This window comes from Canis lupus, chromosome 14 (assembly GCF_011100685.1).
Source record: "Canis lupus familiaris isolate Mischka breed German Shepherd chromosome 14, alternate assembly UU_Cfam_GSD_1.0, whole genome shotgun sequence".
NCBI lineage: Eukaryota > Metazoa > Chordata > Mammalia > Carnivora > Canidae > Canis > Canis lupus.
The window spans coordinates 619,327-641,180 of record NC_049235.1 but is presented as its reverse complement, the minus strand read 5'-3'; the positions used below and the strand labels follow the sequence as shown (position 1 = coordinate 641,180).

At 62.0% G+C, this 21,854-nt stretch overlaps 1 protein-coding gene across 2 annotated transcripts; it reads right to left on the bottom strand.

Annotated features, from left to right (window-relative positions):
- Nucleotides 1–93: 93 nt before the first annotated feature.
- Nucleotides 94–21,235, bottom strand: WNT9A (Wnt family member 9A). 2 transcript variants are annotated; one of them, XM_038556446.1, is made up of 4 exons: nucleotides 21,057–21,235; nucleotides 5,732–5,988; nucleotides 4,538–4,800; nucleotides 94–2,949 (listed from the first exon to the last, which is right to left on the bottom strand). In XM_038556446.1, the coding sequence occupies exons 1-4, from the start codon at nucleotides 21,149–21,151 to the stop codon at nucleotides 2,467–2,469; spliced, it is 1,098 nt and encodes a 365-aa protein (XP_038412374.1). In that variant the 5' UTR covers nucleotides 21,152–21,235; the 3' UTR covers nucleotides 94–2,466. The 2 variants fall into 2 exon arrangements, with proteins under 2 accessions (XP_038412374.1, XP_038412375.1); XM_038556447.1 differs by lacking the exon at nucleotides 21,057–21,235 and adding an exon at nucleotides 14,926–15,039.
- Nucleotides 21,236–21,854: the final 619 nt, after the last annotated feature.

The following is a 21,854-nucleotide window of genomic DNA, read 5'->3' as shown; positions in this document are numbered from 1 at the left end:
CCTCCCCAGGCCCTCCTCCCCACCCCCCTCCCTCACACATTCCTCCCTCAGGCCTTCCAGAACCCCTCTGAAGGGAGCAGACTCAGATGGGGCTATAATTTAAAATACATTTATTTAGTGTCCATTTGGTTTCTGTTCCATTACACAAAGCGTTAAATAAATACATTCTCCAAGTCACTCGAGTACATGCTATCGCTGTACAGATGAGGTAGAGAAATGCTAGGCTCGCAAGAGAGAGACGCACTCGGTGCAGAGATGAGAGCTCGCATGTGAATGCCCGCACCTGGTGCGACCCCGTCTGAGTGGCCAGCGGGGAGCAGGTGGCCGGGACCCGCCTGGCCCTCCGCATGGCTCCCGCCTGTGGCCCCCTCCCCTTCCCAGAGAGGCTGACCCAGGGGCCCAGGCCTGGCCCCAGAATACAGCTTCTTCTAGAGGATCCCTCCTGCACCGAAGAGAAGTGAGCTGGGAGGCTCCATCGGGAGGAGTTGCTTCTTTGTTTAGCATGATATTCTGATATATATTTATACATAAACACACCAGCCAGCAGACGTTTCCAGCCTGCCTTGTTTAAAAAAATACTTTATATTTATGACATAGAGCTAAATGTGGTATCTGGTTAAAACGATCTCCTTCCTCTGGCATGCTGCCTTTGCAGACCCAGAAGTGACTGAGCTACAGTCTTGTCATGGGCGTGGCTGGCTGCACCTGCGCTGGGCCCGGTCCCCCTCATGATGTCCCCCCTCAGGATGCACGTATTCACGGGGAGCTTCTCTGAACCACAGAATAGACTTTACTATTTACACTATGACCAGGGACGGAGCCCCACAGCCACATAAATAGGTTTCCTTTTAAAAACACAGTCCCCAGGGTTCCCTGGAGCCCATGGGACTCCAGGGAACCCCCTCACTCAGTAGTTCCCAAGTCTGCACCGCACCCTCGCACTGTGTCCCCCCGGGGACACGGCCACTCAGCTGGGGGTTGGGGGACACTGCACCCTGCCACCAAACAGCCACAGCTGGAGGACCTGGGAGCCAGGGCTGCAGTTCATGCCAACAGGGGAAGGGCCACTCCACCCTAAGGAAGGACTGCAGGTGAGGTCGCCCCAGCTGACCACTGACCGTGCCAACACAGCGCGCACAGGCACACACCACAGATACACGTAGGCACGTGTTCACCCACATGCACGCATGCGTATCACATGTGCACATGGACACACAACCACACATGCTCTCACACATGCACACGGCACATATGTTTGTGCTCATACAAGCCCCCATGTACTCCCATGTACACTCACACAGATACACACATAGGCTCACACATTCTCATGTGTGTACACACATAATACGTGCTCACAAGCACACACGCAACACAGACACATGCAGGTGCTCATGCACAAACATGCAGGCGCATTCATGCACACGTGCTTCCCACACGCGTGTGCTCATTCATGCACACTCGTGCAGGCATACACACACACATGCACACACACTCAAACCAAACCAGGTCAGTGTCGCCCATCCACTTTCCTTCCCTGCAAAGACAACAGCCTGGCCAAGGAGAGCAGCCCACCCTCTGCCAAATCCTAGCCCCAGATTCTCACTGTCCACACCCGTCCTTACCTCCGCCTCCTCCCACAGTAACACTAACAAGAAGCAAGCTATGGAATGGCCCCTTCCCTTTTGCCCAGCCCCCTGCAGCCTCCAACCCCACGCAGAAGAGCCTGGAGTGCAGGAATGCATGCCCAAAGTTGCCCAGAGTAGGGTCCCTGGGGACAGCTGGCTTGGGCTACTGGATACAACCTGCTTTACTATTTTAAACACAACAGCAACATCCCTCTCAATTTAGTGGTTTCAAACGACAAAGCAGATCAGGCAAAGAGGTTAGGAGGGGCTTGGGGGGAGGGAGGGAAGGAACCCTCCAGACTAGGCTCCCTCCAGAGTAGAGGAAGCTGAGGCCTGAGACAGAGTGGGGGTGGAAAAATAATTATTATATATTAGTTAAATAAAAATAATTTAAAAGTCACCGGTATCACTCCCGAGAGAAGCGCTCCATGTCAGAGGGGATGGCAGTGACCCCCACACCCGGGCAGCTGGGCTGTCTCTCTCCTAGTGGTTTGACTCTCTAAGCCAGTGCTGGAGCAGGACAGCCCACAGGCGGCCACACAGGGGACCTATGTGATCACAAAGATGTGCCTGCCGCTCGCTTGGCAGAGGGAGCCCAGAGCAGGGAGGGGCACCACTCTGCAGGAACTGGCCTCTTAGGGACGGACACAGCTTAGAAAGCATGGTATAGCGCTCTCAGGTCATGAGGTGGGGGCGGACAGGGATGCGGGGCCACACCAGGGCCACCTCCCACCCTCAGTCTTGGAGAAGGGGGACAGAGGGGCAGAGACAGTCCATCCAGCCCATCCCCAGGCTCCTGCCGCCATGTGCCAGGTGTACCGGGGGCCCCAACCCGAGGGGCTCAGCTCTTGCAGGTGTAGACCTCCTCACGCTGGGTACACTGCCTGCACTCCACATAGCAGCACCAGCGCACCTGGCACTGGCACGGCCGCGTCACCACCCGGCTCTGCGTGTTGTGGCCACGCCCACAGCAGATGCTCTCACAGTTCTTCTCCCGGTGGCACCTGCGGCCAGCGGTGCCTGGGGAAAAGCGGCTGGCCAAGCAGAAGCTCGGCGAGTCATCCAGGTGCACGAGCTCCGGTGTGCGGGGCAACGGGTCACTGCCGCTTGTCCCTGTAGCCCGGCCCCGAGGTGGCGAGATGGCACCAGCCTCACCAGTGGCCTCGTTGGTGGTGCTGCCCACCTTGAGCGCCGTCTCATACTTGTGTTTCAGGCGCTTGCCCACCTCATGGAAGGGTGCCAGCTGCCGCCAGCATGTCCGCACGGTGCAGGAGCCTGACACACCATGGCACTTACACGTGGTCTCCACCCCGGCTTTGATTACCTGGTGGGGGGGGGAGGGGAGCTGGGCATGAGGGCCACACTGTGAGGCTGGGTGAACAGCCCCTACAGCTGACCCCCAGGCCCCCCCAGGTCCCAGCCCAACCTGGCGGATTATCACTACCCATCACCCAGGCTCCTGGCTCATGTGCCTATCCCTCCCCTCTCCAAGCCTCTGATGGCCTAGGACAGATGCCTTACATCCAGGACCTGGCCCCACAGTAGAGGCCTTTGGTGGGGACAGTCCCTCCCTGCATCCAGGGCTGCCCGCCGCAGGGGCTGAGCATGCCACCCCACCCGGGGAGCCTCACTACCAACGCCCCACCAGGACCTCCCAGTCTGGTCTCAGCATCCTGCTTCCTGGAGGGAGGGAGGACAAGTGAGTTACTTGCCCAGTTGGCAGGACTGGCCATCAGATCCTCCAGAGAGGAGGAGCGGTACCCGCATGTACACACACACAGGGCTGCACGGAGGGGCCTCCTGTCTGACCACCCACACGGGGATCCCTGACAGCAGAGAGGGGAGGCCCTCCCCAGGGCACCCCATCCCCAAGCCAGGCCAGAGCTCCCACGCTGCCCCCCAGGGAGGGCCCACTGGCTTGAGGGGGATTAGGAAACATAGCTGCCCTCTGGCCAGGCAATAGAAGAGTCACATTTAATGACACTTTGCTGAGAAACTCGGACAAATTTAATTAAAGTGCTGCTTCCCTGGCCCAGCAGAGCTAATAGAGCACTTTCCATATTCTGACTTTTCATTAATAGCTTACAAAAGAGAGAATGCAAAAGAAAAGGAGCCTCGCCTTAGGGATTTAATCTGTTCCCGCCCCTCCCGGGAGGGCACAAAGGGGGGCACAGCTCCAAAGAGAAAAGGGGAAATTGATTCTTTAATAAGCACAGGACTCAGAACTCTTGTTTCTCAATAAAGAGGGCTCAGAGCAGGGCTGGCTCTAATTACAGCCCCCCCCCAACCAAGGCTGAGCTCCACATCCCAGGGGCAGCCTGCTGAGCACGCAGAGCCCCTGACCATCCCACAGCCCCACAGAGCCTCAGGGGGTGTCTGGTGGTCCCACGTGTGTGGGGGCTATGGGGATGGGGTGCTCTGTCCACATGGGGGGGATGGCCCTCATGATGGGCACCAGGCCTCCTCTGGCACTGAGGGGCTGCAAGGAGGGTGGAGGATGGCGCTGAGCCAGGCAGCCCCAGGTCCAACCCGCCTGGAGCCAGCGGCCCCCAGAACACCCCCAGACCCCCTACCTCATGAGAGGTCACAGCGGCACCTAGCATCCCCGGAAGACAGTGAGCCTGACAGGCAGGGAGGCTCCAGGGCCCGGCTGGCAGCTCAAGGCTGGCACTGACCCCCAAGCAGCAGCCCCAGCCCATTCCCATGGATGCCCCACCCCGCCCCCATGCCCCGCAGACACCCCGCCCCACTGACACCCCGCCCCCAGAGATGCCCCGCCCCACAGACACCCAGCCCCGAGTGATGCCCCGCCCACAGATCCCCCACCCTGCCCGCCCCAGACAGCCTGCTGCCCACAGACGCCCTGTCCTGTGGACTCCCCGCCCCACCCCGCCGTGCCCCGCCCCGCTTGCCTTCACACCCACGAGGTTGTTGTGGAAGTCCACGCGCGCTCGCAGGTCCTTGCTCGACCTTCGGCCCAGGAACTCCTTGACGAACTTGCTGCTGTACTTGAGGTTGTCCCCACAGCCACCCCACTGCCAGGCCTCCCGGTTCTCCAGGTCCGGGGCCTCGTCGCAGGTGCAGCGCTCCATGCGGCCCGCGCTGCACGCCTTGGCCAGCGCATGGGTCAGGCCAGCAGACGAGATGGCGTAGAGGAAGGCAGTCTCCTTGAAGCCTGCGGGGTGCGGGGGGTGGCGCAGGGACGATAGGGCCGGTGAGCCGGCGGGAGCACCCCCCATGTGGCCCAGGCACAGCCAAGCCGGGGCAGTCCGGCCGGAGCCCTGACTCCTGGCCGCAGGTAGGGTCCATGGGAAGGACCCTGGCTGATGATCGCCTTGGATAGGGGCGTACCTGCCTGGGCTGCCGTGGAGGCCCGCAGGGAGGAGGCATGCTCCCTCTGCCCCGGGGTTGGATGGAAGAGGACACAGAGAGTTCACAGCACCTGGAGACCCAGCTCTGCCCAGGGATCAGAAATTTCGTCCTTCGAGGTCACCTACCCACCAGACTGGCAGTGAGCCCCGCCCTGCCCTGGGTCTCAGGTCCCCAGTTTTTAAAGGAGGCTGTTGAGAAGCTCAGATCAGAGTCCAAGGGAGACATAAGGAAGAAGGCTCTCTACTCACGGCACCAGGTGGACCTCATGCCCAGCCGCTGGGCCCCGGTCACCACCATGTGGCCAGAGCCATCAGAGCTGCCTTAGGCTGCATCAAAGCACCCAAATATGCCTCCTGGGGCAAGTTTTCCCCAAGGAGGGGCAAGGCAAGAGGAAAGGCGAGTCAAGGGTCTGGGTGGGAAGAGAGCAGGGTAGGAGTTAGGGGCAGGTGGGAAGGAAGGGGCAGGGACAGGACCAGGTGGCAGGGCTGGAGACTAGACTGGCAGTTCAGAAGGAGGGAGGAACTGCAGGTGGATGGACGGATGGACCAGAAGGGAAGGGTGATCAAGTGAAGACTGAGCCACGAGGGAGTGAGCGGTCGGTAGGAAGTGAAGCACCCAGGCTTCCTAAGCCACTGGGGGGGGGGGGGGGGGGGGCTTTAGGACCAGGTGAAGGAGCGGTGCCCCGGGGGCACAGACCCAGCTGGAAGGCCTGCCAGGCACTATGGCGCACTCACCTCGCTTGAGCAGGCTGGCCCGGTAGCGACCCTCCAGAGTACAGTTCCAGCGCTCGAACCGGAACTGGTACTGGCACTCCAGGGCGCTCATGCTAACCGCCTCCACCAGCGTCTCGGCCACACCTGGGTCTCGGCGGCACATGCGCCTCTGCTTGCGCTCCAGCTTCAGTCGGTCGCAGGCCTTGTAGTGTGCCTGCGCTGCAGCCTCGGGCTCCAGGGTCAGCGGGAGGATGGTCAGGGGCTCGCTGCCAGTCAGCCTGGGTGCAGAGGGGCCGGGGTGAGGGCCGTTCTGGAGGTGAGCATCACCACACATACCCACACCTGGGGAGGGCAGCCCAGCACAGCATGTGTGCCGAGGGCACAGCTGGTCAGGGCAGGGAGGGGTGTCAGAGCCCAGGGGGGACCACATGGACACATGTGCTTACCCAGCCGGAGCAGGCACTCCTCCAGGACCCCAGCTGGGGTGGCCCAGCCCCTCGGCCTGCAGCCTCTGGGAGAGGGCCCTGGGCTACTCCCTGCCCACTTGCCACCTCTGCAGATGGCCCTGCAGGGCCCAGTGGGGTCTCCCGGAACTCCTGGGCACAGAGGACCTCCCGGCAGAACCCAGGCTGGTTCCTGGTTCTCCTGCAGCTCCACATCTCTCATCTGAGCTAAGGTCCAGACCTTGAGGGTCAACCACCAGTTCTTAGGCTTTCCCCAACCCCCATTTCATATGCTTCACCCAGGGACGGACCAGTTCGGACCTCATGCCTGCTCTGGGCTCCGACCCAGAGGTTTGTGTCCTCACACACCATTGCCCAGCATCTGCCAGACCCTTAGTCCTCAGGACAAGGTGGGGGGGGAGTGCCCAACCAGATGTGGGTGGGGCTTAGACCCTCCCCACATGCACATCACAGGAAACAAGCCTCCCCACCCCAGCCAACCAGCCCAGAGGAGCCAGGGGTGCCAGGCATCCCCAGACACTTAATCCGACACTTTGCTCCATCCCTCTTCCTGCTGCCACTCGAAAGCCCCCTCAAGGGCATGGTGGCCACTGGGTTGGCTCCCAGCAGCTTTCTGCAGAGAAGGGATCCGGGCAGGCCTTGTAGCAGACCCCAGCCTTGATACTGGAGGCCAGGCTCCCTGGGAACAGCCTAAGGTCCTGGCTTCCAAAGCCCCAGCCTTCCCCCTTGCCCTTCACATCCCCCTGTGTGGCCTCTCCTTGACCCTGCCTGCTGCGGGGGCTTGGGGTGTGTGTTTTGAGGCGGATCCACACCTACTCTGCCAAGGGCAGGGCTTATGCAGGGTAGAGCCCATCCCTGCTCCAAGGGTCCCGGACCCAGGCCCCTGAAGGAGCAGCACCTGTCTTGCATTTCTGGTCAGCTCCCTGTGGACAGGAGGCCAGGGTGCTAAAGCCCAGGCAGGAGCAGGGCAAGGCTGCGGGGATGCCACTGCAGATGGTCTGGGCCTAGGGTGCAGAGGGGAGCAGGCGGTCAGGTGGCAGATAGGCAGCTCTGCGCACACAGCCTGCAGGGTGAAGCTACGAAAGCAGGGCCTGAGGCCAGTGATGCACCCGGAGGGGAAAGAACCAACCCCACCACCCTCTTCACACTGGTGGCTGGCGGCTTCCTGAGAACAGCCACCCCAGACTTTGGCCCTCTTCCCCATGGTGCTCCAAGCCAGCCAGCACCAGAGAGCTCGTGGGCACGAGCGGAGAGTTCCAACTGGCCCCATGGACAAGGGCGCTGCCGAGCAGAACCCAAAGCATATTCCTACGAGCCTGAGTCCATACAGACGCTGCAGGGCACGTGCCTGGGGACACTCTGGGCCAGGAGGGCCCACTGGTGCACAGTGACCAGTGTGGATGTGAGCCGATGAGAAGCCCAACAGGATCCCAGAGCACAGACAGGCCTCACATGGGCAGCAAGGCCTTTGGGGAGAAGGTACGTGTGAGCCCGGAGCTAGGACACCGTGCTGGATGAGCCACAGGACAGGGAGGAGGCAGCGACACATCCTGGGTTAGGGCTTCACGCCCAAAGACATGGGTATGTGTAGGGGTGGACATTGGGCGGCTCCTACACTCCCAGGCCTCATGCCAGAGCTCAGACAGCCCCAAACACAAGGACAGCTGCCAAGCTGGGCCAGGGGCATGCAGGAGCCTGACGATGCCACGCCAGGGGCTGGAAGAGCCACTCCCCACACAAAGGCAGCTCACACGGTGGCGACTGGTCCCCAGACAGGAATGTCAACAGCTGTGCCCACGACGGCACACCACCACACATCAGAGAGCTGTGGCCTGCAACCTGCATGTCCCCCAGACTGGATTCTCCAAGATTAACCAGCTCCAGGCTGGTGCCAAGACATCCTGGGTCCAAACAGACCAACTATGGCAAGGCCATCCCCAGAGTACCTGGGGCTGTGTTGGGAAGGGCAGCCGTGGGTGTGGATGAGGAGAGGCAGTGAGATGGTGGGTGACACCACCCCCAGCCCACCTGGAAGTGCTGTGTCCACATGGCCCACAGGGCTGAGGCCAGGGCTCCCCTGGGGCTGGCCTGCATCCACATGGCCCTTAAAAATGCAGTGAGTTCCTGTGCCTCCAAAAGGACAGGAACCTGTGCCCAGCAAAGGGCTGCAGAGTCCAAAAACCAGAAGACATGTCTCAGGGGATACATGGGCACAGGAGCCAGCGTCCTCCGTGTGTGCAGGTGCATGCGGACTTGCCTGTGGAGCAGCAACAAAAGGAGCCGGTGGCGAGTGGACATGAGATAGAAGCACGGAGCTTAAGGAGAGGGAACACATCTCGTAAAACTTACAAGAGGCTCCACCCGACTCAGAAACACCACAGATGCATCCTTGGAGGTACAGAGATCAGGACAGTTGGGACACGGTGGGGGCTCAGTCCTGCAGGCTGGGAGTCTGGACACAGGCCCCCCAGGTCTGTCTCCAGAATTACAGGCTCCAGATGTAGGTCGAAAAAGCATGCACACTCATGTCACATACTTGAAACCCACGCCTGCCATGACACGACCCTGGGAGCGCCGTGTCACACCGCGAGGCCCACAGCTGGCTGAACAATGGGGCTATCCATACCGTGGAGCTTGGCAGGTACCAGGAAGCCACAACCTGCTGCACCAGGGGGCCCAGGGCAGGAGTCGGCCCAGAACACAGGAGGCCCCGGGCAGCAGCAGCTCGCTTCCATCCCCGAGAGCTTGTCACATGTGCAAGGGACGGCGGGGGCCCATGCAAACCAGCAATGCTCCACATGCAGCCCCGCAGGCCAGCCTCCACCTACAGGGCCTGTGATCTGATGCTGCTTGGTCCAGCCCCAATGGTGCCCCAGGCCCCTGGCACAGCTCAGGCCCTGCCCAGCTGCTCACCCTGACCCCACCCCAGCTGGCTGCCCTCTGCCCGTGCTGGGCCAGGAGGCTGAGCAGCAGCCCCACACCATGTGACAGGTACGGGCCCTGTGCTGGTCGGTTCCTGACCAGGAGCGGGACATGCAGCTGAGCCGACGTGAGCTGGCCTCCTGTGCGCCCACCGTGTGGGGATTCGCCTCCAACAGCATCCAGAGGCTGTGTCCTGTCATGCAGTCTGCAGACAGACGAGGCTGCTGGCTTTCTCTTTCCATCCCAGGGACCCTTGCTGCCTTCCTGCTCCATGAGGGCTTTGAGCACCACGGTGCACAATCTGCCCACTGCTCCGTGGGGCCCAGCGCCTCGATGGTTCCTCGTGCTGGCAGGGAGGTGTGCCCTGCGTGAGAGAGAGACACGGGCTCCGGGGCCAGGATGCAGGGAACCTCGCCCTTGCTCACCTGTACCACATGCCGAAACCTGCGTCCCTGCCACCCAGACCCAACCCCGGGAGGTGCAGAGGCCCTGCAGGTGACGGAGCACCAGAGGCCAGAGCCGGAGCATCACAGTGCTCACCTGGCCGGAACACCATCGCCGCAGACACACCGCCATCCTGCCCGAGGGTCTGAGACATCACGGGCAGCCACAGCATCCTTGCCTGAGTCCTGGTCCTCATGGGAAGCTCTGGCCGTTTCAACCACGAGCATGTGGTTCGAGGCTGCCTCTAGGCTAAAGAAGTTCCCCCCACTTTACGTCTGCTCCAAGCTTTTCAAAACTCACCAATGGATGTTAAGGGTCATCAGAGGTAGCCCCTGCCCCTGCGGGCATGTGACTCCTGTGCTGTCATCTGTTTAAACCAGCCACTCCCTGCTCTCCCGGAGTGACAGCGGGGTGCCTTGGCCTCCCTCACACCCTAGCTGCTGTCCCAGGATGCTGTGTCTAGGCCCCTGCATCTGCATTTCTAATTTTCTCTTCCACACTCATCCTGCCAGGTTTCCAGGTTTCCGCACCTCAGCAAGAATTCGCTCTATAACTTTGCTGGAAGACAGGTCAGACTAGCATCATGTTGTCCTAACTGTTTGGTAGGACTTGCTGCGAAGCCACGTGGCCTGACCTCTGCTGGATGAAAAGATCTTGATCCAAGTACTTTTCTCTTTTCCAATCAGCTTTGCAGAGGTATGATTCACATGCCATAAAATCACTCACCTGAGGTCTCGGAATCAGGGTCTTGCACACATTCCCAGATGTGTGCAAACACCTCCAGGTCGACTGCAGGGCATTTCACAGTCTCACAAAGAAAGGCACTGCTGCGGCCCCCACCTCTGCCGCCCACTAATCCATTTGGTGGGTTTGCCTGTCCAGACGTTTCGTCCCCAGTTTTCTGCGTTTCCTCAGAACCTGCAGCCGCACTGGCATCTAAGTGTCCGGCATCCCTCTTCTGTCTGCAGAATCTGGGGGACTTCCTGGTAGAGGAGTGCTCTGAGTGTCTCCACTGCATCTGACTCATCACATCTTCCCAGAGAGTGATTTCCTCATCTTAGATGCACAGGTGTCACGTGTGCATTTCTGCACTGCGTCTGCGTTCTTCAGGTGTAGCTTACTGTTCCTTTCCTTAAATCCGGGACCGATGCTTGCTGAGTGTTTCCAGGCTTCTCCACTTCTTAAATATGCATTTCAGCAACTACTACACCTGCATCACAGTCAGACCACCCTGTAGAGCCTGGGTCACAGCCTGGAAACTGTGTAGAGCCTCAATCACAGCTCAGGTCACCATGCAGAGCCTGGGTCACACCTCAGGTCACCATGCAGAGCCTCGGTCACAACCTGGGCCATTGTGCAGATCCTGGGTCATAGCCCGAGTCACCGTGTGAGCCTGGGCCACAGCCTGGAGATAGTGTTCAGCCTCAATCACAACTCAGGTCACCATGCAGAGGCTGAGTCACACCTCAGGTCACCATGCAGAGCCTGGGTCACAACCTGGGCCATTGTGCAGAGCCTGGGTCACAGCCCGAGTCACTGTGTGAGCCTGGGCCACAGCCTGGAGATAGTTTAGCCTCAATCACAACTCAGGTCACCATGCAGAGCGTAGGTCACAGCTCAGGTCACTGTATAGAACCTGGGTGACAACGTGGGTCATCATGCAGAGCGTAGGTCACAGCCTGGGTCACTTTACAGAGCATAAACAATAGCCCGAGTCACCTTGCGGAGCCTGGGTCACCGCTTGGGTCACCATGCAGAGCCTGAGTCACAGCTCCAGTCACTGTGCAGAGCTTGGGTTACCATGCAGAGCCTGGGTCACAGCCCCAGTCATTGTGCAGAGTCCAGGTCACCATGTAGAGCCTGGATTGTGGCGCCCACTGCTTCTCTGTCCCTCCTATAGTTCCACTCTCTCCCTAAGGTCCACTGAGTTGGTGTGTCCTCTCTCCATCCTCCCAAGTGCCCTGTGCTTACATCTGCGTCGCCCACGAGCCCGCGATAAGACTGAGGAGCCCGCTACAACCCCGATCCTCTCTCCTTGCAGCTGGGGCATGTCCTGTACTGGGTGCTGGGGCTGTCGCTTACCTTTTCCACTGGCCACACCTATTGTTTCTCTTGTTTCTCTTTCTGCCTGCCCTGTGGTGTTTCAGTCCATCTGCCCCCGCAATCTGAAGTTTCACATTCCCATTACTTTCATGTCTGCTGCACATGGACACCCGTCTGTGGCTCACCCACGTCTGGCGGCAACTCCAGGCCTGAGGACACAGGCCAGCAGGCTCCCCAAAATGTGTGCCATCATGCACTCCACTGTTAGGACCCGACGAGATGCTGTTCAGCACCCACATACCCAGTCCTGGGCATCCTCGCTCCTGTACAGCATCCTCGTCCCCAGGGTAGCTTGTACTTGTTCGAAAACACCTCCCTCGGACGCCCCAGGAGGTAGCAGTCCGCACAGCCCCTGTGCACCTTCTCCTCCGCAGCTCGTGAGACCTTATCTGCATCTGTTTTCCCAGGTAGCTCTTCATCTTGGGAATTTTGCATTTCCAGTTCCTTATGTTCTGGTATGATTTTTGCATTTTCTGCTTGAGACTCCTTGGGGCCTCCCGAATCCTGTAGTGACCCTAACAAATTCTGAGAATTTCGGAAAATCCCAGGCCATTCTCTTCAGACAGGACCTCTGTCCACCAGCCCGAGTCTGGCATCTGGCCTGCAGGGACACTGAGGGGACCCCCGGGGCCACGGCCCCTCCCAACCTCCACGGGCCATACTCGGTGCAACCTCTCCTGCCCCACCTTCCAACCTCAGCTATTCCCTTCAGCTATTTCTTTTTTTTTTTTTTTTTTTTTTTTTTTTTTATTGGTGTTCAATTTACTAACATACAGAATAACACCCAGTGCCCGTCACCCATTCACTCCCACCCCCCGCCCTCCTCCCCTTCTACCACCCCTAGTTCGTTTCCCAGAGTTAGCAGTCTTTACGTTCTGTCTCCCTTTCTGATATTTCCCACACATTTCTTCTCCCTTCCCTTATTTTCCCTTTCACTATTATTTATATTCCCCAAATGAATGAGAACATATAATGTTTGTCCTTCTCCGACTGACTTACTTCACTCAGCATAATACCCTCCAGTTCCATCCACGTTGAAGCAAATGGTGGGTATTTGTCATTTCTAATAGCTGAGTAATATTCCATTGTATACATAAACCACATCTTCTTTATCCATTCATCTTTCGTTGGACACCGAGGCTCCTTCCACAGTTTGGCTATCGTGGCCATTGCTGCTAGAAACATCGGGGTGCAGGTGTCCCGGCGTTTCATTGCATTTGTATCTTTGGGGTAAATCCCCAACAGTGCAATTGCTGGGTCGTAGGGCAGGTCTATTTTTAACTGTTTGAGGAACCTCCACACAGTTTTCCAGAGTGGCTATTTCTAATCTGCTTTCAAATCAATCGACAGATCACATCTCCCCCACCCCCCAATTCCATTTGGTTTTCCAAACCTGCAGGGTTAGTTTTTGTGGTCTTTTATTCCTTATAGAAATTCCAAGCTTAAAAAAAAAAATAGAAAAGAAAAGAAAAGAAAAGAAAAGAAAAGAAAAGAAAAGAAAAGAAAAGAAAAGAAAAAAGAAAGAAATTCCAAGCTTATCTCACTCAAAGCACATGGAGAGCATCCACCGAGCCTGTGAGGCCAGGCTCATAGGGCTGCTGCCACACTTCGTGGGGCGCACAGAGGCTTCTCCATGCATGCACGCCCAGCTACCTCGACCCATGTTGGTCACCATATGCCAGCAGCAGAAGACACAGGTCCCCACATTCACACCCTCTGGAAGCTTGGAATGTACCCTGTTTGGAACGAGGACCTCTGTGGATGTAACTGAGAAAAGGCTCTTGAGAGAAGGTCACGCTGGACAAGGTTCTGTGCTGCTGAAGGCCCATCCTCCTGACCAGCCCAGAGCAGCTCAGAGGAACGCCCAGCCCAGCCCAGTCCCACCAGGAGTGAAAAGAACCCAGGACAGATACAGCCAAGTCTGGGGCCCATCCCCCTCCACAGGCCAGGCCTCAGACTGTTCAGTGGCCTAGGGACGGGGCCGCCCCTCCAAGCACCTAGCTGGTCACATACTGTCCCAAATCTGCCCCCAAAGGCAGTGAGGTGGCTGGACTGGCAGTGCTGGCGAGGGGCTGGGAGGCCCTCGTCCTCAGGCAGAAGCCTGGGAGCCTGGTCCCCAAAGCGCTTGCTCCTTCCCACTCCACAGTGGGAGCGGATTTCAACGGCCCTTCCTCCTGCCAACAGGCCAAGCCACCCCAAGGGCCACCCTGCCCACAAACCCAGCTCCCTGGGCTGGGCAGAGGGAGAAGAGGCCGGAGTTCCAGAAGCCACAGCACCCTGCCAAGGAAACCTCAGCCCCACCAGACGGCGTTTAATTTCTGTGTGAATCAAATTCAAAACAAATTCCAATGCTGAGAAACTGGTTCTGAGATTAACCCTCCGTCCTCCTGAGGCCTGCTGCCTGACGCCGTCCTGCCCAGTTTCCTGCCCAAGCACGTAGGTCGAGGGGGTGGGGCGGGGTGGGTGCAGACATCCCCGGACCCCAGGTGCTCCCGGCAGGCTCCACTGCCATCTGGGGCCCTGATAGACAAGGAGGTGGCAGAGGACACCGGCCACGGCAAGCAGGGCAGGAGGACGGCCCCGGCCGACAGGCCACTCGTGCGCTCTGGGCGGACAGGCCGAGCACCCTTGTGTCTGTGACAGCTGTCACCACCGTCAGCTGCGAGAGCTGCAGGGCCCCACATTCCAGGGCCCCGCGTCCATGCAGGCATCCTGGGTGGGCAGCATGGATGCTCCAGGGTAGCTCCTGGCTTGGGTTGGGCTGGGGGTCGGCTGGCAGACACAGGCCTCGGCCACACCTGGCAAACGGCACTGCACAAGGCCTGCTGCCCCTGAGCCCCACAGAAACGTCCCTGCACACGCTTGGCACCCCTGGGGCCAACAGCACCCCCAGGACAGCAGAGGGCAGAGGCGGGAAGCAGCCAGGACACCCCCATCACCCCGGCCCAGGCCTCACAACAACAGGAGCCCAACGAGCTGTGACAGAAGGGACAGGCAGGACCTGGCACAGGTCCTGGGAAAGCTGCCAGTGGTGCCGCCTCCACGGTGTCACCTCCGCGACCCCCTTGCTGCCCAGAGCTGACCTCTCACGTGCCCAGCCCCGAGGGGGACACCGGGGCAGCCCAGCCCCGAGGGATGTCCTGCCCCGGGGGCTGGTGGTGGTGCTGGGTGGCTGCTGCGGCTCCGCAGGCCAGGAGGGGGCCGGCCGTGACGCGCGCAGGTCTGGGCGCCCCTGGGGGCCTCCCCCCTGCCCAGCCAGACCACTTCCCTGGCCGCGTCTACCTCAGGTATCGCTAAGAAAAACAAACGCAGCTTGAGGCTTGCGTTTTTCCATTCTCTCGTCCGGCTGCCGGCCTCGAGATGCTGGGCCTGCCAGCTGGGCGGCCGGGTTTCCTCCTGCGGCCAGAGGCGCTGGGCCAGCCAGGAACCGCGCCGGGAGGGGCAGCGGAGGACGGCGGGCCGGGCCCACGGGTCACGGAGCCGGGCGGCCCCCGCCACCCAGGTCGGCGCTGCCCTCCCGTGGAGGCCCCTGCCTCGCAGCTTGGCCCCCACCTCCCACCCAGCCCAGGGGATACCCTGGGCCCCAAGACACATACACTCCGCCCCCCCGGGGCTCCAGGGGCCCACGATGCCCGCATCTGACGGCTGGGTCTGGGTCTGCGGCGCCAGAGGGAGGGTAGTGTGGGTGCCGCGGGGGACACAGGGCCGGGGGGGGGGGGTGCGCTGCGGCTCTGAGCACAGAGCCCTGCTCTCCAGGGCAGCCCAGAGAACAGCCCCGCAGGCCAGGGGCGACCCTGCCAGGCTCTGGCTGGCTTCCTGGAGGAGGCGACAGCTAAGGCCGACCCTGGAGCAGCGGAGGCCACCCGCTGCCAGAGGACACTTGCAGGGGGGCCCAGGCCTCTCGCCCTCTCGGCCCCCCCCGGGGGCAGCGCGGGTATGGCAGGGGCGGCCCTACCGCCCAGGGCACAATACACAAAGGAGCCTGCAGCCCTGCAAGCCTGGACGGGGGTGGGGGCCGGCTCTGCTGACAGGTGTCCTCTTTCTGTGTCCAGGAAACCAACCCAGGCCCCTGATCAGCTCATCTCCTGCGTCCATCCAGGTCCGATGGCCCCAGGGCAATCGTAGGTGTGCATTCTTCCCAGGAGTGAAACTACCCACTCACTTCTCTGACTGTCCTTGACACCCAGCCCAGGCAGGGTCCCACAAGTGCCCCCAACACAGTGGCAAGGATGGGGGTGAGATTAGGCCAGCTGTCCCCCCGTCCAGACGGCTGCCGGCTGTGGCAGGACATCTGCTCCCACAGCTGCGGGGGGCCAGGTGGCCATGGCTTCCTTCTCACCTCAGGCTGGCCACGAGGCCTGGGCTGGCGCTCAGCACCTGCCTCTACTGCCTCTGTGCTGGGGCGGGGGGTGGGGGCACAGAGCCCGCAGAGCAAACTGGCCCGGACAAGACAGGAAGGGACAGACTGTGGAGAACAGAGAGGATCCGGGGCTGCATCCCCACCCCTGCCTACTTGCTCCATCCACCTGCCTCCCCATGCCTGCTCCTGCCCCAGGGTCCCGCTCCCCCGCCCACTGCCCTGCATCCCCTCTTCCCCAGAGCCACATCCCCTCCCCACGTCCCCCTCACCCACAGGGCCACTCCCGAGGGTCCTCACACATTCCCTGTGGCCCCTTGTGTGGGTCCCTACTCAGCTCCCACCTCAGACCCCCCTCTGCACGCCCCCCTCTGCGGGCCCCCCTCTGCAGGACCTCCCCACCGACGCTAGACCTGAGGCCTTGCACAGCTGCTCCGGGCACACCTGTCCTGCCTGCTGCTTACACGGCTCCCACCGCCTGAGATAACCAGGACACCTCCCCGGCTGCCCACCGCCCTTCTCTGCCACGGGAGGCTGGCTCCCCCCACAGGTGACCTCGAGCACCTGGCCCACCACAGGCCTAGTGAGCAGCCTCTTAGCTCTACAGGGGGCTCCCTCCTCCTGCCCCAGCCCTTCCCTCTCCTCCCTCCTCCAGGGACCTGCTGCACACACCGTCTCCAGGCAGGCAGCAGGCATTGACCACACAAGATTCCCAGCTGGGCCCCAGGCTCCTGCAGAGGGGTGCCCCTGCCCCCTGGCCCCTGCCCCCTGGTGCTGACCCCACATGCACAGCAGTGCTGGAGAGCAGGACCAGGGCAGCCTCCTGGGCACATCCTCAGAACCCTTGGCTGGGCCCCCAGACCAGGCTATAGCAAACAGATGGTCATGTGCACCACCCAGCCACGCTGGCGGCCAAGCAGGATAATGATCCCTGGTGGAGGCCCACGCGAGCAGCTTCTGCACACATGGGTGAGAGACGGCGTGCCAGCTCCTGGTTCAGGTTGTCCTCTGCCCAATAATATATGCAGATATATAAAGAGTTCTTAAAAATCAACGACAAAGATCCACAACCTTGCCTAGAGCGGGGCAAAGGAAGTGAGTTGAGATTCCTCCAAAGAGGACATACAGACAACCCGCATGCCCACGAAGGATGCTCATGGTGCCAGACATCAGGGACATACAAACCAAAGCCCCAAACCAAACCAAACGTACAAACCAAAGATACCACCCCACATCCCCTGGGATGACTAGAATAAAAAGCAAAACAGAACAACAAAAATAACAGAAATAACTAGAACTGGTGAGTGTGTGGAGATACTGGCCCTCCTCTGCATTGCTACTGGGAGCATAAGATGGCACAGCCAAACCAGTAGAGCAGCTCCTCCAAACAGTCACCCCGGATCCGCACTCCCACCTCGAAGCACACACCAGGCAGAACTGCAAGCCTCTCACGGCAGCGGGATGAGAGCAGAAAGGGGCCAGCCCCCCGGGTGCCCACAACAGGAGCACGGAAGAACAAGACTGTGGAGCGTCCACACGACCGATAATAATCTGGCCACAGAGGGAACCAAGCACAAGTTTACACCACACCGTGGATGAATCCTGAGAATGGATTGTTTGGTGAAATAAGCCAGACACAAAGGCCACATGCTGTATGATTCCACTTATGTAAAATGTCCAGAACAGGCAAATCCAGAGACAGAACGTGGATTAGCGGTTGCCAGGGGTGGGGGGCAGGGGCGGGGACAGGATATGAGGTTTCTGGGGTGATGGAACACTCTGGAATTAGATAGAGGTGCCGGCCGCACAGCCTTGTAGATGTACCAGAAACCACCAAGCTGCATGCTCTCACGGGGTGGGTTTACAGGATGTGAGCTGTGTTTCCATCGCAGAAACCCCGGCTGGCCCCTGAGCCCCTCAACTGCCTTTCAGACAGGCTCTGAGCACCCCTATGCACCAACGGCCGGCCAGCGTGAGAACCCCCAGGACCGTGCCTCGCACGCCCTCCTCTGCACAGACCTCCCAGTGGGGTCCTGCTGCCCGCAAGCCAGCCAGCCAAGGTGTCTCATAGAATGCAGGGTACCAGCACCAACCCTGAGAGGGTCCATGGGAGCCTTTACTAGTTCCCTGAGGATTACCCACCGTAGAAGCCCGAGGCAGCTCCACGGGGGCAAGGGGTCTCCACGGGTGCAGGCTTGGCACCCTAGGGATCTCTAAGAAAGGGCAGCATGGCACCCTCTCTGCTGGACCCAGCCCCTGGCTCCATGCTAGGCGGGGACAGCAGAGCGCCTCAGCCTAGGTCAGAGGGCATCCCTTCCTGCATGGATCTTCAGCAGACACAGGACACCCCTCAGCTCCATCCTCTTATCTGTAACACCAGGGGCAGGGCTGGGTGCAGGCGGAGCTTTCAGCCCACCCAGGTCCACAGGGAATGGGGAGGTGGGACTCTGAGCCTGTTTCCCAAACTCACCAGGAGACCCGGGACTGGCCCCTTTCTGCTGGGAGCCAGGCACACACCCCCTTCCAGGAGGGCACCGGACCAGGCTGTCTAGGCCCCTGGAGAACCAGATGGAAACGCCACCTGCTAATCACACCACCAAGAAGCAGGGCCAGGCCATGGAGGAAGAGAGAAGAACCCCGTCCCCATGGCCAGGGAGCAGCCTGGCGGGTCCTGCCTAGCAGCCAGAGGCGGACAGGGCAACAGGAGCAGGGTGGCTTGGGTTGCAGCCTCGGGGAGGGGGCAGGGAGGGCTCTTGCTGCCCACGTGACACCCCCCACCCCACCCCAGGCCAGCCTCTCTCGGTTTCTGGGCTGTAACTGGAGCTGCCCTGCCTGCTTGCAAGCCTTCGTGCCAGGCAGAGCTTACAGAGAGGGGGAAGGGAGGAGGAAAGCCTGAATCCCTGCTCCTTCCTCCTGCTCCGTCTCCACACCAGGCTGGGGGGAAGCCCCTGCCCTGCCCTGCCCACCTTGGGCCTCTGCTCCCCCCAGTCTTCCAGCTCCTGCCACATCACTGGGCCAGGACCACAGGCCCCAGACCGGGGCCCAGCAAGTCACTGCTGACCAGAAAGCCTGGGCCTCCGTGTATTGAATAGACCACAGCATGTCCTGCCCCCTCCTCAGGAATCAGGGAATCACTTCCCAAGGAGCCCAGGGGTACAGACCCCTCTAGCACCAGCACCCTTTCCTCCTCTCCCTCCAGCTGGCACCAGGCCTGCCCCTGCTCCAGAACGTCTGTCCATCACACAGAACCCAGCTCTCCTGCCAGGAGCCCGGGGGATGGCAGGGGCCCCAGCAGAGCCAGCTGTCCCCAGAGCAGCACGTCTGCCACCCATGCTCTCCATGGGACCGCCCCCTGGAGACAAGGCGCTGGGCAAGGGGACCAGCCAGAGAAGGCCCAGGGACAGCAAGCCCTCCCTGCGTGCCCCCCACACGCCCACAGAGCTCAGCGAGTTCCCCAGAGGTGCTGAGTGCCGTGCTGCCTGCGGTGGGGGTGGGGGGTGGGGGGCCAGAAGCCAGGACCCAAGACCCCCACCTCCCCTCCACACAGGCAGCAGGGCTGGCAGCAGACATGCTGCAGACAAGCGTAGGGTGTGTCTGAAGCCTAGTAAGCAGACCCGAGGCCGGGCCGGCGGCAGAGCGGGAAGGCACAGCTGGCTGCCGGGCTGCCGTGACTCACCGTGGACCTGCGGCCAGACGGCCATCCTCTGACCCTCCCTCTGCCCGCGAGGGCGAGGCAAGGCTGCACAGATGGCGTGCAGGGGCGTGCCAGCCCCTGCACAGCCCAGGCCCTAAGCAGGGCCGGGCCCACTGCCGCAGCCAGGAGAGGGCTGGCGGGTGGGGTCTCCAGGGGAAGGAGACACGGAGCTGACCCTGGAAGATGACCCAAGAGAAAGGAACAGAAGGAGAAAGGGGGGAAAGAAAAACACAAAGGGAAAGTTTCCCATGAAAATATTTTATTTTCTTTGAGAACAGGATACACCTGCAGGGCTCCTCGCCCAGTGGCCTCTCCCCGCCCTGGCCGTGCCACATTTCTGGACCAACGGGGCCCTCTGCTGGCCAGCGGCCGCGCGACGGCGCCCGGGCCCTGGGCTAGGGAACAGGTGACGGGCAGAGGGCGGCAGCCAGGAGCCGCCAAGGGGCGCCCTGGGCAGGGGCCAGGGCGCGAGGGTGGGCCGAGGCTCCGGGGCAGCGCCGGGCGGCAGGAGCGGAGGCTGAGGGCCCCAGAGGGCTGTTCGCGCGGTGCCAGCCCAGACCTCGGGGTGCCCATCTGCGTGGCACAGCGAGGGAGGGTCCCCCCAGGTCTCCGGGCTGGGCATCCCAGATGTGGGAGACGGAGGCGAGGTAGGGCAGGAGAGACCGGCGGAGGGCGGCGCGCCGAAACCACGCACAGGGCTGCTGCGGGGCAGCGCGGGGCAGCGACCCCGAGACAGCGCGGGCGGCGTCACGGCCCAGCCCTTCGCACCCGGCCAGTCCCACTGAAGCGCTCCCGCGGGCCGGGCCGAGCGGGCGTAAGAAGCAAAGCGCAAGAAAAATAAATTCCTCCAGCTTGGAGAGATTTTTTTTCCCCTTTGGGGCTCCGTGCAAGGAACATCTGGATTTTGTACGTATTTTTTTGTTGTTGTTAAATTAACTTCTCGAGGAGAGAAAGGAGGGGGGAGCTGCAAGGGGGGTGGATGGGCAGGGGCCAGGAGAGGCTACAGCCATTCCACCAGAACCCGGCGGCCTAACGCGAGGCCAGGACCAGGCTTGGTCCCCGTGCTCCAGGGAGGCCGGCGCACGGGTGCGTCGCGGCGACGACGACTCCGGGGTCACGGAGGACCGCGGCCCCGTGCCAGCCCGTAGGGCACGCCGGCCCATCTCCCCACGCGGCGCCGCGAGGACACTGCCTCGCTGACCGAGCAACGCGCACGCCGCAAACAAACAGCGCCCGGCCACGCGTTGGCCACCGCCAGCCGCCCGGCCCGCGCACCTGGGCCTCCCGCCTCGCGCCCCGGCCGCGTCCCCGTCCCCGCGCGCCCGCCCGCCTGCCTGCCCGCCGGGCCGCCGAGGCACCTACCCGAAGTAGGCGGCCGAGGGGCGCAGCGCGGCAAGCAGCAGCGTCAGCGCGAAGGCCGCGGCCAGCCAGCGCGCCAGCAGGGGCCCATCCAGCATCTTGCCGCGCCTCGGCGGCTGACCATCGCGCTCCCGGCCCCGCGCAGGGCGCCCCACGGCCGCCGCCCTCTTATAGCGCCCGGAGCGCCGGGCCGGGGGCGGGGCGCCGGCCAGCTGGGCCCGGCCCGCCCGCGCCCAAGGAGGGGTCACGCCGGCGCCGGGGGCGGGCCGAAACCCGAGCCGAGAGCACCGCCCCGCCGCGCCGCCGCCCGGCCCTTCGGGTGTCGGGGCGCGCCCCGCGCGTGGAGGCGGAGCGCGGGGGGAGGGAGTGCGGAGCAGTGCGGGGGGGAGGGGCCGGGGCCGGGGCGGAGCGCGGGGGTGGAGGAAGTGCGGAGCCGTGCGGGGGGGCGGGGGACGGGGCGGAGCGCGGGGTGGGAGTGCGGAGCAGTGCGCGGGGGCGGGGACCGGGGCGGAGCGCGGGGTGGGAGTGCGGAGCAGTGCGGGGTGGGGGGGCGGGGGCCGGGGCGGAGCGCGGGGGGGAGTGCGGAGCAGTGCGGGGGGGCAGGGGCGGAGCGCGGGGGGCGTGGGAGTGCGGAGCAGTGCGGGGCGGCCGGGGCGGAGCGCGGGGTGGGAGTGCGGAGCAGTGCGGGGGGGGCGGGGGCTGGGGCGGAGCGCGGGGGGGCGGGGGCCGGGGCGGAGCGCGGGGTGGGAGTGCGGAGCAATGCGGGGGGGCGGGGGACGGGGCGGAGCGCGGGGGCGGAGT

Excerpts from the sequence above, each read along its gene's own strand:
- WNT9A (XM_038556446.1), bottom strand. The coding sequence starts at position 21,151 with ATGCTGGATGGGCCCCTGCTGGCGCGCTGGCTGGCCGCGGCCTTCGCG. Across the intron at positions 4,801-5,731 it reads GGCCAGCCTGCTCAAGCGAG|GCTTCAAGGAGACTGCCTTC; the intron begins GTGAGTGCGCCA and ends CGCACCCCGCAG. Across the intron at positions 2,950-4,537 it reads ACAACCTCGTGGGTGTGAAG|GTAATCAAAGCCGGGGTGGA; the intron begins GCAAGCGGGGCG and ends CCCCCCCACCAG.